The sequence below is a fragment of the Streptopelia decaocto genome, assembly GCF_964273445.1.
Source record: "Streptopelia decaocto genome assembly, chromosome: Z".
Lineage (NCBI taxonomy): Eukaryota > Metazoa > Chordata > Aves > Columbiformes > Columbidae > Streptopelia > Streptopelia decaocto.
The window spans coordinates 70,207,989-70,224,274 of NC_138657.1; the positions used below are offsets into that span (position 1 = coordinate 70,207,989).

Here is a 16,286-nt window from a genome sequence, read left to right on the forward strand (position 1 = left end):
GATGGTACCCAGCCAAGCTCAGAAAAAGCAGCACTTCCAAAGTGGCAGAAAGTAGTCAAAAGTCTGTCAATGGCCTCAAGGCTGTTTCTTCCTTAAGTAAATGATTGGTAACCTCTGGAGATGATTCTGACCTGGAGTTAAACAGCACCCTGATCATGGATGCCTGTATGAAAAGAAACCACCATCAGACCTTGACTCCTGTCCTGATAAGGAAACCAAGGTACACAGAGTTTGCTAAAGAATGTAAGATGTGTCATTGGGAAGTTTCATGAGAAATTAATAGTTGAGAATATCTTAGAGAGATTAAAAAAAACCCAAACAATTGTGAGTTGATTTAAAAATGCAGATAGACATACTAAAATGCTTTCACTTTTATTTCTACTTATGTCCTTCTTGAAATATGCATCTATTTTGTTTATATAAATGATATGTGTATATATATGTATATATATTAAATTTTACTATCTGCATAAGTGGCAATTATAAATTTATGCTACTTTAAATTCCCAATGTACAGTTAACAGTGATCACACTAAGACCACACCAAACAGGTCATATCATAGGAGTATTAAGTACTTCAAGTTTTGCTGGTTGCTTGAAACCCCTAAAGCCACAGCCATCATATACAATTCAGAATCTCTACAGAAATATCGTACATTCATTTCACATATTTATTGTCAAAAAAGCAAATCCATGAATAATTAATCTGTCTGTCTATCCAGCCATGAAGGGCTGGTATTTGGAAAGCTAAAGTTCAACTAGACTTGAAACTAGAAAATGATGTCAAGAACAATGAGAAGAGCTTCTTCTACTGCATCATCTTTTTAAAAAACAAACAAACGAAGACTCTCTAAGAGAGCTGATGGTAAGCCAAAGTATTGCCATTCATAAACAAAGACAAAATTCGTAAACTACAATAGGCACTGTTTATAACCTGGACAGTGGTACAGTGGCACCAAACATAAGGTGGTAACACTCCGTTCTTCAATGCAGCTCCTTAAAATAAGACCCCAAACTGGGAATTCCATGTCCAAGTGTTAATTTTATTTACAATACAAACAGGTTACTAAAGGAGGGTCCCAAGGACATTTCCTTTACCCTTGTCTCAGAAGTCAGTATTTAAAAAAGGTACATTATTCTCTCCTAAGCCTATGGGAACAGGTCACATACAGCACCTTCCGTTGTGGTGAGAGAAATGAGTTCCCTTCCACAAGTCTTTATGTTTATTCAATATGTGAAGCAGATTTTACCAGAGTCGACTGCAAGGACTGTCTTTTTGTCTCTTCCTACTATGCTGTCATGCATGTAGATATAACCTTACAACTAAAATGGATTTATGAGAAATGTGTCATGAACACATTAATTTCAAAATCTGTGGATTCATACAAGTTGTCTCAGCAGGGTTTAAGAAAGAATTTAAGAAAATGAAATGGAAAAGAAAAAATGGCATTACATTAAGTAACAAAACAATCCCAAAACAAACAAACAAACAAATCCAAACCTTGGTACTTGCTGATGTTTGTTTGTTTGCTTGGTTTGGCTTTTTGTTTGTTGGTTTGGTTTTAAAGTCCTCATAAGAGCTCATATTCAAACAACAGATAATAAACCCGTCCCATCTTTTGCAGCTTTGACTCACTAGTGTTCAAGGATACAAGTATTTCTGAACAATTCCTCTCAAAGAAATTCTAGGTTTCCAAGTCTAAAAATCAAGCAAGCACATCTTCTTCTAACTATGTCACAGCCTACTGCATACAGCACCTGCAGAACACTACAAAAAGCTTTACAAAAGTCAAGAATAGCTGTTCAAAAGAAAACCAAGCATATGACGAGCATTTTGTCTGATAGATACTAACAACAAAAAGAAAATTTGTACAAAGATTTTGTCCAAGCAAAACAGACTTAATGGACAAAGCCTGAAGTCACTCCACCAAAATTTAAACACAGTGAACCTAAATGGCTGAAGTTTCCAAGAAATCTATTCACAAACAAGAATGCAAGAGGGTGAAAGGTCAGTCATATACCGAGTGGCAGGGGGAGAAGGATGGAAATTGTGTTCTTTCACTTAAAGTTACTGACCAATGGATACTCTGTTTAGACAATAGTCAAGGAAGAGGATTTAAGAACTATTAAACTCAGACAGCATGATGTGGCATTTCTCAAAGAATAAAGCAGAATTTACTTAAATAGATACACGCCTAGCTTTCCTACACGGCCCCTATTCCAGTCCCATTTCTGAGGAAGCTGGTTTATGCAGCTGTGCTGATTGGCAATCCCATCTTTCCTAATTCTTGAACTCTCCAGCTGACTAAAATAAAATTTGGCTGACATGCCAAAACCATGCTTTTTTTTCTTCTCAGCTCACGCACGAGTCAACACCAGAGTCAACCACTGCTGGTTGTACATAAGTAGGACATGGGGGATTCATAGTCATGCATAGCAGTGGAGTAACTTTAAGCAATCACAGAAAGGGTTGGGACAGAAAGAAGGAAGCTCTGATGTCAGAATGAGAAAGGATGAGGAAGACACTACGACAGATGTGAACAACGTAAACCAGCTGAAGGAACACCAGGATTCATCAGTTCTGCTGTTCATGGAATATTTTTTTTAGCCAAGAGATCCTCTCAACAGTCTTTATGATAACACATGAACTCAGTGTCATGGCGTTCCTCTGCATTCACTACATCAGGGAATATTGTACCATGAAGAGAGCCTAAAACCTTCCTGGCCCCTTACAGAAATTCTGCAACAGGAGAACGTATAGACTCAGTGTCTGTTAATCATGTACTTCAACCACAAGATCATCTCCAAGTCAAACCCAACTTCAAAACACAACTTCATTACAAGAGAAAGGTATTTATACTGTATCTACTTGTTTACTTTGAGCTCGCCTGCTTTATTGATTCTGTGTCTGTATGTTCAGGACCCTAAACTTTCTCAAATAATGGCAAAAGTGTCTCCTGCAGAAAGCTCAAAGCCATTTGCCTAGAATTAGGCAGCATGAATCCTGCACACCATGAGGGCACTTTTCTAACTCAGAAAACAGTTTTGGAAAACCAATCCACTTACTGTAAGTTGCTTATAAATGTATGGCTAAGAAATAACTTCTCATCCCCCCGCAAGTGTTAGTTTCCTCAGAAGCTAATATTAGAAACAAAACACATGCAGAGGTTGCCGCTATTGCATAACCTATTAGGCATTAGGAACACATATTTTGAATCATACAATCTACCCTTTTCTGGATAAAAAAATACATGTCTCCGGACCATCTCATTACTGCTACCAAAGCAGTTCACACAGAGGGCAATTAGCGTACAGTAATTACAGGGTACTTTTAGCCAGAAACTTATGCTGACATACAAGTACTGTCCTGTAATACAATCTTACTTCAATTTTACTTTCAGTGTAGATTGATGAATGTACCTAGGCTTTTACAGCCAGTCATCAGCTGCTTTGCACAGTAAGCACACAATTCCAAAGTGTCACTGAATGGTTTGGGTCGGAAGGAACCTTTAAAGATCATTTAGCTCCAACCCTCCTGCCATGCACAGGGGTATTATTCCACTAGGTCAGGTCGCTCAAAGCCCCATCCAACCTTCCAGGCATCCGGAACTTCTCTGATCTACCCGTTTCAGTGTATCACCACCCTCATAGTACAGAATTTCCCCCTTATATCGAATTTAAATCTATCCTCTTTCAGTTTAAAACCTATTGCAACAAGCCCTGGTAAAAAGTCTCTCTCCAGCTTTCTTTCAAGCCCCCTGTAAGTATAGAAAATCTGCAATAAGGTCTCCCCAGAGCCTTCTGGGGAGGGAGATGGGAGAGGGAGAGGGAGAGGGAGAGGGAGAGGGAGAGGGAGAGGGAGAGGGAGAGGGAGAGGGAGAGGGAGAGGGAGAGGGAGAGGGAGAGGGAGAGGGAGAGGGAGAGGGAGAGGGAGAGGGAGAGGAGAGGAGAGGAGAGGAGAGGAGAGGAGAGGAGAGGAGAGGAGAGGAGAGGAGAGGAGAGGAGAGGAGAGGAGCAACTGAATTGAAAACCCCCTATCTTCTTGCTGGAAATATTTCTAAGCAGTGGCTGTTTACTTGGAAAATACATCTATTCTACCCATAAATGTCTTCTACAGAATTGAGCAGTAAATACTTACTTTTGTACTGGTCTTTCTCCTATTAAGATATTACGTGAACTACTGAAGACTATTTAAAAACCAAAGTGTTTTTTAAATACTTCCCCAGGTACATACTTTTTGAAACTAACTGTTAAAGTTAAAAAAAGTTAAAACATTTCATCACCAGAAAAGGCATTTGCCACACAGAATGACTTTTCCTAAGTATGTTTTCGGGGAATAGAAAATGTAACAGTTGTTGATGTTTCCCTAGAAGGTCTCTTCATCCTGTCTCCCATGACAAAATATTTTTCCTTTAAGATTTTCCTGGCCTTTATGGTTAAGAAGAAGATGATGCTTACGTTAATTTAAAAAATACTGCTAATCAGCTTTAGAAGAGAGATAATTTGACACACTTATGTACTATAAATCCCAGTTTGAATACAGGTCAGCACCAACTGCATGTAGGAGGCTAATGCCAAAAAGAGATTTCCAAGCAATTCACATCCTTCAACATCACATTGTCTTTTGCCATTGATGCAAACACAAAATGAAAGAAACACAGCCCTACCAACAGTGGGCTTCAAATACTCCTGCTCACTAACTACCTGTATCACACTGCCTGTTCATTCAGCTGACTCATGATGCCCATTAATACACCAAACACCACAAAGAATGTTTACCCCCCACAACTAAGTGTAATGTAAACATCCCCCAGTAATAGTTAACCACAGCTGGTACACTCACACAGCAAAAGACATCTTCCAAAGACACTGACTCAAGCCTGGAAGTTATCTACAGGCAACACAGTCTTGAGTTAATATGTAACCCAAGCTTTGCGGGCAAAGCTGGTTTTTACGGTGCACCTGTCAAGGTGCAGGTGTGACAGCCCCCGAATAGAGCTCTGCCTTTGCCTGCAGTCATGAAGCTCAACGAATAAAACATGGCATCACAAGCAGATCAAGAGACACCAGTTGCAAGCAGTGTTAGAAGAATACCACGGTACAGAACAATTTGTGCCAATTTTAAGAGTGTTCCTATTTATTCGGTCAGCCTCAAGAAGATTGTCATGTTGCAATAACAACAAGAGACTAGAACAAGTTACTTCTAATTACTGGTGTAACTGACACATCCAGGTTTCAAAAGCATAACTTGGTTCATAAAAAATGCTGGAGACAGAAGGACAAGTTGGGATTTAGAATCATGGGCTCTAAAATTTTTCTGATACACAAGCCACCTCACCCAAACACCCACCTCTGCCTGTAATCTCAATAGTGATACCTCCTCTAAGTATTTACTGAACCATTTAAAACCTCATATGTGACTAAAACTGGCACCCATAAGGTGTAAAGAATCTCTGTGACATAGACTTATGATGGTGGCCATTTAGGACAACTGCCCTCCTGGTACCCTGACTGTCTGGGATGTAGTTTCTAAGGCACTCAGAGATCAAGCAAATATTCTGAAATAACCACCAAGGGAAAATGATTTGACACACAGAATAGGAGACCTACTTTAATTGTACTACAGCAACCCTTAGAGAAATCAGGTACTTTAAAAAAAAATGAATATTTATTCCGACAGACATTAAACTGAGTTTGAGAAATTTATTTCTCAATTATACACTAATATCTGTAAATGTATGAAAGAGTTTATTTTCTACTATAAACAGACACAATTTTATCTACTTGAAATCAGCAAGTATTAGTCTCAGATAACTGTGGTAAACCACTGCAGTTTAGACATGCTGCACCAACAAAGCACTGGGCTTTCAAGTAAAATGGGATAAAGGAATACAATAGCACTGTATAAGCTACCTCCTCTTACTTTTAAAGGACTTAGCATAAGAAATGCAAGAATAGAATATCATAATACCTCAGTACTGCTACTCATAAATTGATTTGATACTGCTGTTGTTTACTCAGTTTGAGATTTTCAGTGCATCTCCTTCTTTGTACAAAAACACTTTGGAGAGGACAGGCCTCGTGTAAAGTTACCAGATTTGCAGAAAGAGGCACCCACACTTCTTTTGTCACTTTCCAAGTCCTTTTCTAATTACAATATAGATACACTTTTATTTTTGCAAATTTTATGCCCATACATTTCTGAGAGCATCATTACATTTAAACTATATATATTTCAAGTTTTACAAAAAGAAGACTTAAAAATAATAAGCTACCATAAAATTATCAAGGAAAAGCTGCGATGATACATGACTGTTGACTACTTGCATTTAAATCCTAACAAAAAAACAACGGTTTAAAAACCACAATATTCTCTGGACTGGAAAGCCCAATATTTTCAAAGAAAAGTAGTATTTTTTTAATGTGAATTAAAAGCAATATTTTTTAAAGAATTGGTGGGTTCAGCACAGTAAAAAATGCCGTCAGCAATTACACTGTATCCTTTGAGATACAAGCTTCTTTCATTTTTCACTCAAGACTAAACTAACATGCTACATTTAATATCTAAATACTTAGCGGCTACTACAAAGCATCATTAAATGTCAATTTAAAAAATAAAGTTTGTTTCCTGAAAACATTATCTTTTAAAAATCAGAGAGAAAATGAGGAGAGCAGTAAATTAAGAATTAAAAATTAAGAATCTCTTATCTATGGATCTCTAATGAAACAAGCCTTCTGATTATGAGTGACAGTTTTAAAAGAGGGAAATCAATAAATTGTAGTCACTGGCCAATACATGTATAAGATTTGTTACATTTTAGTCAACAAGTCAGATGTATTTATCTTTTTAAGCAGTAGTGAGTTGAAGCCGCAAAGAAAGAAACAAAAGACGCAGACAAGTCTTCAGTCCTCACTGATCTGTACTGCCTTATCTCAGTACCCTGCAGTAGCCATATAGGCTGTAATTCTCAGCCATCTCCTGCTGCTGCTTACGAAACAGCAGAAATATCTCAGTTTATTGCTTTATTGTACTTTAATTATAGCTGATATGTTTGATATAATTTTCCTACTTCAAGAATGCTTTTTTTCACTTCACAAATATTTCTAACATATTATTTGCCATTTAACCAGACACCAGTGTTACTTCATTTCTAGTCAGAAACACACAGGCACTGTACATGGCAGAGTACTGAAGTATTAAAACCAGAACATATTAACTAATAATAAAGATTGAAGAATTCTAGGGAAAAAAAAAAAAAAAAAGAAAAAAAAAGGAACAATTTTCCATTAAATATTCCCTTCATATATTTGACCCTAGTATCACTCTGTCTGCACCAACACTCCCTTGCATTCCTTTTATATCACGCTACTATGGAAATCAAATAAGCAGACCTGCCTATAGGAAAACTAAGTTCCTAACACAGGATTTCTGCTACAGTTTTGGAAGTGAATGTAAAGTCCAGGACATATTTGGAACATTCCATACATGCGACAGTGTGAAATGAATGGAAAGCCTCTCTCTAGTAGACACTCTCTAGCTACCAGAAGAACCTGGCATACAAGCAGCTGGCAGTGAAATGATCAGTCCATCATGACCTCAGTGCAGATGGTTTGTTTTCCAGATGTTTGTTATTAAATAGTTGCAATTTGTTTTCCAGATAAAAAGAACCTGATCCTACCGACAGATGTAGATGTAATGCCACCCATGCTACTTCCAGGAATACTGTCAACTGAAGCCAATGGCAATAATTCACAAGGGAAAAAATACTATTAATAGTACACATTTTTGCAGGATCAAGATTTGTGCCTGACTCACTCGAAGTTATACAGCTAAACACAAATGGATGCAAGATTTTCACATTGCACTTTCAGATGCAGAGTTCCTAATTAATTTATAGATAGCAAGTAAGATTATTGAAAGGAGAAAATAATTTATGTTGACATTTACCTAAAGATGCAAATATATTTGAACATAGCTTCAGTTTCCCCTGCAGTTTAAATAAGTTAAAATGCACCCACAGAAAATTCAAGACAGAGCGTGAAAAGATCATAAAAACAACAGAGCTAGCAACAGGACTCCTGCTATGCTACCACAAACATGTGCAAGGATCCTCTGAGAGGATTGTGACATTACTACTGTATGTAAATCCTTCTACTTATTAAAAAAAACCCTAATTCAATCATCTATAGTAAACATAACAAAACAGTACTGGGTTTTGGGGTATAAGAGACAGAAGTGCAAGTATAATGCACTAAATGTATTGTTGCGTACAACTTCTGACAGCTAGTAAAACGTATGTGTGATGCCAGCTTTCAGTTGCCATGTTGTTGCCTTGACTATATACACTGATCTCTTTAGGTGGCTTTGGCTGGAGAAAAGGGACAGGCAGGAGCTGATCCAGGCTCCCTTGAAGCCGATAAGAACCTTTTCACTAATATCAGTTGCCTTTAAATAAAACTCCCCTGGCATCTATCCATCCATTTTCTCTGTGCATGCAATTTAAGTAATTCAGCAAAACAATCCCATGCCCCTACAAACCTGAATAACCTCCTTTTTTTTTTCCTCCAAAGCAAACCCAGAAAAGTAAATTTATTTCAGAAGGAAGTACGTTCTCCTCCCTCAACTAAAAGCATATCCTAAACTCAATCTAAATATTTACTGCAGCATGTACTGGCTGACTCCTAGATTTAAAATCTTCCTGGTAAAGTGTCCTCTTCCTTAGCTTTGTGATCTAAAATCCAAAGATGATTCTTCATTCTTTCTTTCTTTCTTCTCTCATTCACCTCTATGCTCTAGTTAGGCTGGGAAATCCTTGAGAAACAACTGCGTTTATTACAAATATCTCAGCAGCACTGCAAAGCATTTAAAAGCAAACACATACAAGCTAAGTAGGAATTTTCATTGACATCTGTCACCTACCTAGAAAGTAAGGGAAAAAAAGTGTACAAAGTACAAAAATGGAAAATCATGCATCATTTTCCATGATAACTATTTCCATCCACATTATCTCTTCTTGACATAAGCACTAGATGTTCAAAGTCCTAATTTAGTTCATTTCAAGCTACAGCAGAAGTAATAAAATCCGAAAGTACCATTATTCAGCAAGGCATTTAATGTCTTCTGGTTCATTTAGTATTCTTAATTTATTGCCTCAAAAAGAAGATTTCCAGCAGTTTCATTTTACTAGCACATATTTAGGTCTCAGAAATTTCTGCACTCTTTCTTCAAGGCCCTTATTCAGAGAGAGCTGGAGTCATCTTACAAACTCACTCAAGAAGGCTTTAAACCTTTGCAAACCAGGCAAAGAAAGTTAACTCCGAAAACCTTCCTAGAAAGTTGTACTACTAGTACTATTATAAGTGCCATCAAACCGTACCTTAAAATGCAAGTTAATTAGTACAAGAGAATGAACCCTTCTTTCATGAATGTTCAGGTTCCTCAGGTGGTCTTGAACCTGATGTTATTTAACTGTGAGAGGGACTTTGCTCCCCCAGTGACCATCTTGCAGTCCATCCAAGCAAGAGGTGTGGGAAGCATGGTTGCTAGTGAAGACTGAGGCAAAAGAGTTGTGGACTACCTCAGTCTTCTCCTCGTCCGCTATTACCAGTTTGCCAGCCTCGCTCATTATGGGGGAACACTTTCTTTGACCTTCTTTTTCTAGCTGAAGCACACATGGAAGCCCTTCTCACCATTCCTTGTGTCATTCCTTGCCAAGTTCATCTACAGGTGTGCCTTGGCCTTCCTGACCCCATCCCTACACAATCGGGCAGTATCCCTATACTCTTCCCAGGATACCTGTCCCTGCTGCCACCACCTGTGCATTTCCTTCTTGCCCTCTTGTTTGACCAGCAGGTCTCCAGTCACCCACGCCAGTCTCTTGTATTCCTTTCCAGATTTCTTAGAACCGGCGATTGAGAGCTTTTCATTCTATGGAAGGCACCCTTAAAAATCTGCCAGTTCTGTTCTGCTCCCTTGTTCCTGAGTACAGTTTCCCAGGGGGTCCTATTGACTAACTCATTGAAGAGCTGGAAGTTGGGTTTCCTAAACTTCAGGGTTCTGACTTTACCCTTTGCCTATCCCACATCCCTCAGGAATGAAAACTCCACCAGTGCATGATCACTGCAGCACAGGCTGCCTCCAATCTTGGTGTCACTGATCCCGCTCACTTGCACCGGTGACCAACAGGTCCAGTAACGCACCCCCTCTGGTAGGGCTGTGTACTACCTGGCTTAAGAAGTTATCCTCGGTGCACTCCAGCAGTCTCCTGGTATAGCCTGCAGCTCACCCTAGTACTTTTCCAGCAGATGTCGGCATACTTGATATATAGTGGCTTCTCAGTGTAAGGCATTATAGGCAACACTATTTACCATAAACTCAGTTTCAATGCTTCTTGCCCCAGCCACTATAAAGCTACTTCAACCCATCTATAGATGGTCTTATCACAGTATCCAAGTACCTCACAACTTTAAAACATTTAGCTTTACCGTATGGCTGATGGGTGAGGAATTCCTATCACCACATTTTGCAGAAAGATTAGGTGTATTATTCATGCATACACTTCATTGGAGAGCACAGAACTGAATCTAGACCTCTCAAATCTCACATTTGCATGCATAGCCGAGGGACCACATTTGTCATAATACACAGTATATGCAATGTGATGGTACAATATAAGAACACAAGGAGAATTAGATAGGATAAAAAGAAGCAGAAGCAAAACCAACCAACCAACAAAAGGCCTAAACCACCATCACAAACCAACTAAGCTATGCAGTATACACTGTAGTTGTTTTCTAGGTAATTATTGAGCTTCCTGATTCAGCCTTTAATTTATTATCTCTGTATTAATCTACCTGCCTATATAAACACATATATGTGCATATATAGTTACACTATCTGTATTGATACAAATACCAAAAATGAATGATAATTACCAAACAATAAAGGTGAGGCATGCTCCTACTGCAGAACTTGCACTTTTTGTTTTACTTGCTCACTCTTCCAAGGTAAAAAAAGGGCCATGACTGACTAGCAAACTGCTTACCTGTTACAAAAGTTCTGCATGGAAAAAAAACCCTAGCACTTGATATATAATTTAAAAAAAAACTACCAACCTTATGAAATGTAAGTTTAAGAATTTATCTGGTCAACTAACCACTGGAATGCTTAGTACTATATGAAACAGCTAACAGGAAATTGCAGGATTACTGTTTCTAACCATACCTCCTTCAACCACTTTACTATTCCTTCACACAAACCATTCCACTTCAACAACTGTCTGACCTGCAATTTCCCCTCAGAATAGAATAAAATAAAATTAAAAAATAGTGCTTTTTTTATCCCCCTCTGAAATGCTTTGTGCTGCCCTAAAGATGTAGAAAGAAGAGGAAAAGGACAACTAAGAGCATCCATGTCGCCTGCATGTCAGAGGTTATATGAATGATATGTATAAAATATTAACTATGTTGTCTTTTCTAATTTCCTCTAGCAACTGATTTTCCCCCACTAGGAAAATGAAGATTTTCACAGTGGAAAAGGAAATGGTGAATTACATCAGTTCTGCTGATCAGAACTATTGGCAATGATTGCCCCCTACCAGCACAACGAGGCTGTTGATGCTAGAACTATCTGTGCAATGCGAGCCAAAATGTACTTCAGAGAAACAGTAGCTAATGGTATTTCAGAGCAACTAAACAACAATATAACAGCATTAAAGCTGAGCTGCTGTGTCTAGGAGAAACCTCCAGACATTGCCAAATTTTGAAACCTCCAGTTCGATCTTCACTGGTCCTGGTTTAAGATCACCACCTGTTTAGCTCCCAATTGTCACAGGAAGGGGAATCCAAAAGGTCTCCCAGCCCTGGAGAAGCCACCATACTGCCACACCTGTGTCTTATGACTCTCACCCATCTGCTCTTAGGCTTCCTTTGAGCCAAGTAGGTTGTACCCTTGGATTTTCCCTTGATCTCCTGGAAACAATTCCGGGACAGCAATTTTCTACTTTCTTCTGAGAAGTTCTCACTATCCATACCAGGACTTTTGCAACTCTGTTAGGATCATTACATGAACCAGTTATAAATTACATTTTTAATATCCCATCCTCCCACTATGTCAGTCAACAGGATTTCTTCTTCTGTTAAGCACTCTCAAAAATATTTTGACCCAAGGTCAGAGTTCTCTCAGCTGCAGCAGGCCACCTTTCAAGAAGAGCTTTGCCGACTACATTTTAATGTTGAAATCAGTGGTGAAGGACTGTCGAAGGAAATCAGTAGGACCGGGTGATGATCTATCTTATTGACAACACCTTTGCTCCACAAGAGTCATTGGTCTCCAGTTCTCCTTGGGTTCACAACTCACTAGAAAGCACTGCCTCCCTGACGGATGCTTTTCTCAAACTGTTGCAACCCCAGCTCAGCACCTGCCCCACTGCACAGCACTCAACATACTCACCTGCTTGCTGCCTTGGGCATCCGAACGTTAGAAAGTCCAGTGTTGCTTCCCACTCTACACATATTCATACTACATTGGGAAGATTCTTGCATTCCCCTGTCCCACATATAAAACAGATCCATTGCCTGATAAAGCATAATCCTTCATTCTTCTTTAACATCCTGCATTTATTTGCCAGTTTCTACATGTCTCAGGATCATAACCAGTTGTTTCACCTGTGGAGAAATTCTACTGCTTTGGGTTCGTTTCTGGGGAACAGAGTGGTTGCATCGATTTCTCTTTACTTTAGACGCTGTATTGCCCCATGTGCATCCACATGAAAGGGAAATGTTAAGGCTGGAGCTGGTGTAATTCTTCCTGACACTGCCAGTAAGGAGCGTGAACTCCAGCAGTCGATCAACCACAGCAGAACTCACACGTTTGCCTTTAAAATCAGCGTAACTTTTGAACAGACAGTTTGACCAGGGGCACATTGAATGTGCACATTAAAAGTGTATGCTTTGTTCTCCAGAAAAATATTTCCTGATAAATATTCCCTTACCAGTGAAGAAAGTAAAAGGTATCCTCAACTAGAACGGGGGGTTGTTTGTTTTTGTGTTGTTTGGTGTTGCTTGTTTGTGGGGTTTTTTTTGTTTTTTTTTGTTTTGTTGTTATTGCTTGGGTTCTTTGGGCTGTTTCTGTGTGATTTTGTGGGTTTGTTTGGTTTTAGTTTGTTTGATTTGGTTTTGTTGTGGTTTTTTTTTTTTTTTAATAATCAGAAAATACAGCAAGATGTGTTTAAAGAATCACAATAACTACAACAAATTATTTTTTCCAAACATAACCAATACATAGCTTTGGGAGATGTATTCAGGTACAAAGCTTGAAAAAAAGTAATTTTTATTGTTTCAATGTGAAGTATGCACCTAAAAAAAAAAAAGTCAACACTTCAAATTACGTCAATTCCTTTATTGCTTAAATAACCTGTATCTTACCAACATGAACAAAAGGCACCATGGTGTGATCAATTCTATTCAAGATTTGTAAAACAGTTTTTCTCTTCATAGCAAAATTGTCCATCCTAGGTGAGACAAGATCACTGTAAGATCACTGTAATGAGCAGATACTAATGCTAGGAAAAGCACACTGCATTTGCAGCGCTAATAATAGGGTATGTCATCTATATGTTTACAGCCACTTTCCTCTCACCTACCACACAAAAGTATTCAAACATCAAGTTACTGAAAGAAGTAAAAGCCTGCACCTCAAAACAGGTCTGCAAAGTTCTCCTCCCCTGGCAACAATACATTGATGCCCACTGATGCACTTTAGTAAATGACCCTCTAGTCTTGTTGGGTATTAAAAAAACAAACAAAAACCAAACAAAAACAAACAAACAAAACCAAACCTCCATGTCTACAGAGTTTCCAGTTGTGTCCCACGTGAGCACTTCCAATAAAAACAGACAAACAAACAAACAAACAAAACAAAACCCAAACAAATCAAAACAAAATAAAACCACCAAAAAACACTGATAACTTTGAATTTCACACTGCTGCCAATAGGTCTTTCATTCACTTGTATGCAAGAATGAACCACAGACCAATCTTCAAATTAATACAATGCAAGACAGAAGCACATGTCAGCTGATTAAGCATCATCACTCATTATTTCTAAGATGACATGTTAAATGACTGATAACACAAGCAAATATTCGGTATCAACTGGCATCTGAACCGATTTACACTGCTGACTGAAAAATGAACATGACTGTAATCCATCTACTCCAGCAATCCTTTCAGAAGTTACTGAGGTCGCTCTTGAAAAATCAAAGTCACAACAGGCATCGTGTGCCTAGACCTGCTCAGGATTGGTCTCATATTCACCCATCTCACTGAGAGCATTTCTAATTACTTCCTATATCTACAGCAATTTCAGTTTTCCCCGGTCTTCCCACCACCCAGATTCAAGTTTGTTGTTTTATTTTAAAATACTGGCTCTGCTTCTGTCCTGTAAATATACAAATCCAAAAGAATGACTGCTTTGGAGAAAATCAGTAAAGTGTGTGGATGCTGACATCACCTGTGCATCTTAGGACAGTCTACCGATCAGGAGCAGAGCCAGAGAGGCTTCAGGGCTAAGCGCTGCCCTTCTGGACCAGTTCGGACTGTCCCAGCAGCGCAGCACACCCGAGGCACTGCCCTGCCCCGCTACTCGCACAGCACGGCTGCCCAGCTGTCAGTAGCAGGAGAAAGACAAAGAGTGCTGTTTATACAACTACAGAGTGGCTTCTTTACTTCCCCCCCTTTCCAGTTTTGTTATTTTATCTCTTTGATTTGGCTACTTAAGGAGAAACCAAGACGTCGTCCTTCAGATGGCGGGGGGAGTATCTTCTGACCGTCCCTGGCTACAATTACAAACTCTGTAACGCTTAAAAACAGAGAGGAAAAATGACCCCGACATTCCAGTTTGTACCTTTCCCCGATAAAGCAACCTTTCACTGCCGAGGCTGGCACAGCGGCACACAGGGCAGCGCTTTGCCCACCGTGCAGACGGGACCAGTTCCCGCCGGCTGCCGGCGCGACACCCGTCTGGAGTTCGAGCCGGCTCCTCACAGGCAGTTCATCGCTTTTCCACTTCCCCGGCCGCCCCAGAGCCCGGCAAGCCCGAGGAAAGAAGCTACAGTGGCCATCTGCTGCATGAGCCGAACTGAGCCCGGCAGGGACAGGGCAGCCGCTGCCGAGCCCGGCGCCCACCGGGGCAGGTGCCGAACCCCCAGCCGTGCCCCGTCGGGAGAGGCGCGGTCCCACCGCCCACAACCCGTACAGCGGCCGCTCCGCACCCCGGCTGTTCACGGCCGCTAACGGCCCGGGACGCGCCGCCCGGCCACGCAGGCAGCCCCTCGCACCGCGCTGCAGTGACTGTCGGAGCTGACAGCCGGGCGGGCCACAGACCCGCTTCTCCCCGAGCCGTCAAGAAATGCCCGGCCCCGGCGAGAACCAGCCACTTCCCGGCGGAGGGGGAAAGCGCGGACCGCCTGGGCGGCGGAGTCGGGGCCCCGCGGGAGGAGGAGGCCGAGGGCGACCGGCAGAGGCGCGCCGGGGCTCGGTACTTAACCGTCTGTCACAGCCACGTCCGCGTCCTCCTCTCTCGCCCGCACCTCCAGCTGCAGGGCTTCCTGACCGAGGCTGGTGAGCTGCAGCCCCGCCGCCAGCTCCTCCCTGGCCAGGAGCAGCTTCACGCTGCACAGCAGCAGCTGCTGCGTATGCGGAGACGGAGCGGCCATGATCCCGCCGCCCCCCTTCGCCGACAGCGGCTGCCGCCCCTCCCGCCAGCCCCGGGAGAACGGCTGCGGCGGAGGGACAGCCACTCATGGGCCTTCACCGGCAGAACACCTCCACGGCTCACACGCCTCCCGCGGCATCCGCACCGAAACCCCGCCTCGAAGAGCCCCCCAGCCGCCGCACGGCGCCCCAGCGCGGGGACCGAGGCGGCTGCCGCCGGGCAGCGACCCCTCCCGGCCGCGACGGCGGGTCCCGGTGCTGCCGGTGCGGAGCGGGCGCCCTCCGGCGGCCCCGGCGCTGTCCCGCGGGGAAGGACGCGGGGACGCGTTGTGGGGAGACGGTGACACCCTGACACCCGCTCTCCCGCCGGTTCGGGCGGCCAACGGCCCCTGCCCACGGGCCCTGCCCACGGTCCGCGGCGGCTGGCAAAGGGCCCAGGCTGGCAAAATGGCAACTACAGTTATGATCCTGCTAAGTGAGTTCAAAGCTATAGGAACTGGTGGTGTTAAAAAAAGGAAACTTCTTTCTTTTCCAGACATCGCAATAATCTTTGTCTATAATGCATTAGCTGC

The 16,286-nt window shown here is 41.6% G+C and overlaps 1 protein-coding gene across 3 annotated transcripts in view; it reads right to left on the minus strand.

The window, feature by feature from the left end:
* Window positions 1-15,766, minus strand: part of LOC309451394 (histone-arginine methyltransferase CARM1-like) — a gene marked incomplete at its 3' end in the record, with an annotated part of 53,057 nt that extends 37,291 nt beyond the window's left edge. For all 3 annotated transcript variants that reach the window (XM_082075030.1, XM_082075029.1, XM_082075028.1), the window contains exon 1: window positions 15,548-15,766. In XM_082075030.1, the coding sequence (XP_081931156.1) occupies window positions 15,548-15,716 (169 nt within the window). In that variant the 5' untranslated portion in view covers window positions 15,717-15,766. The remainder of the gene's footprint in view (window positions 1-15,547) is intronic.
* Window positions 15,767-16,286: the final 520 nt, after the last annotated feature.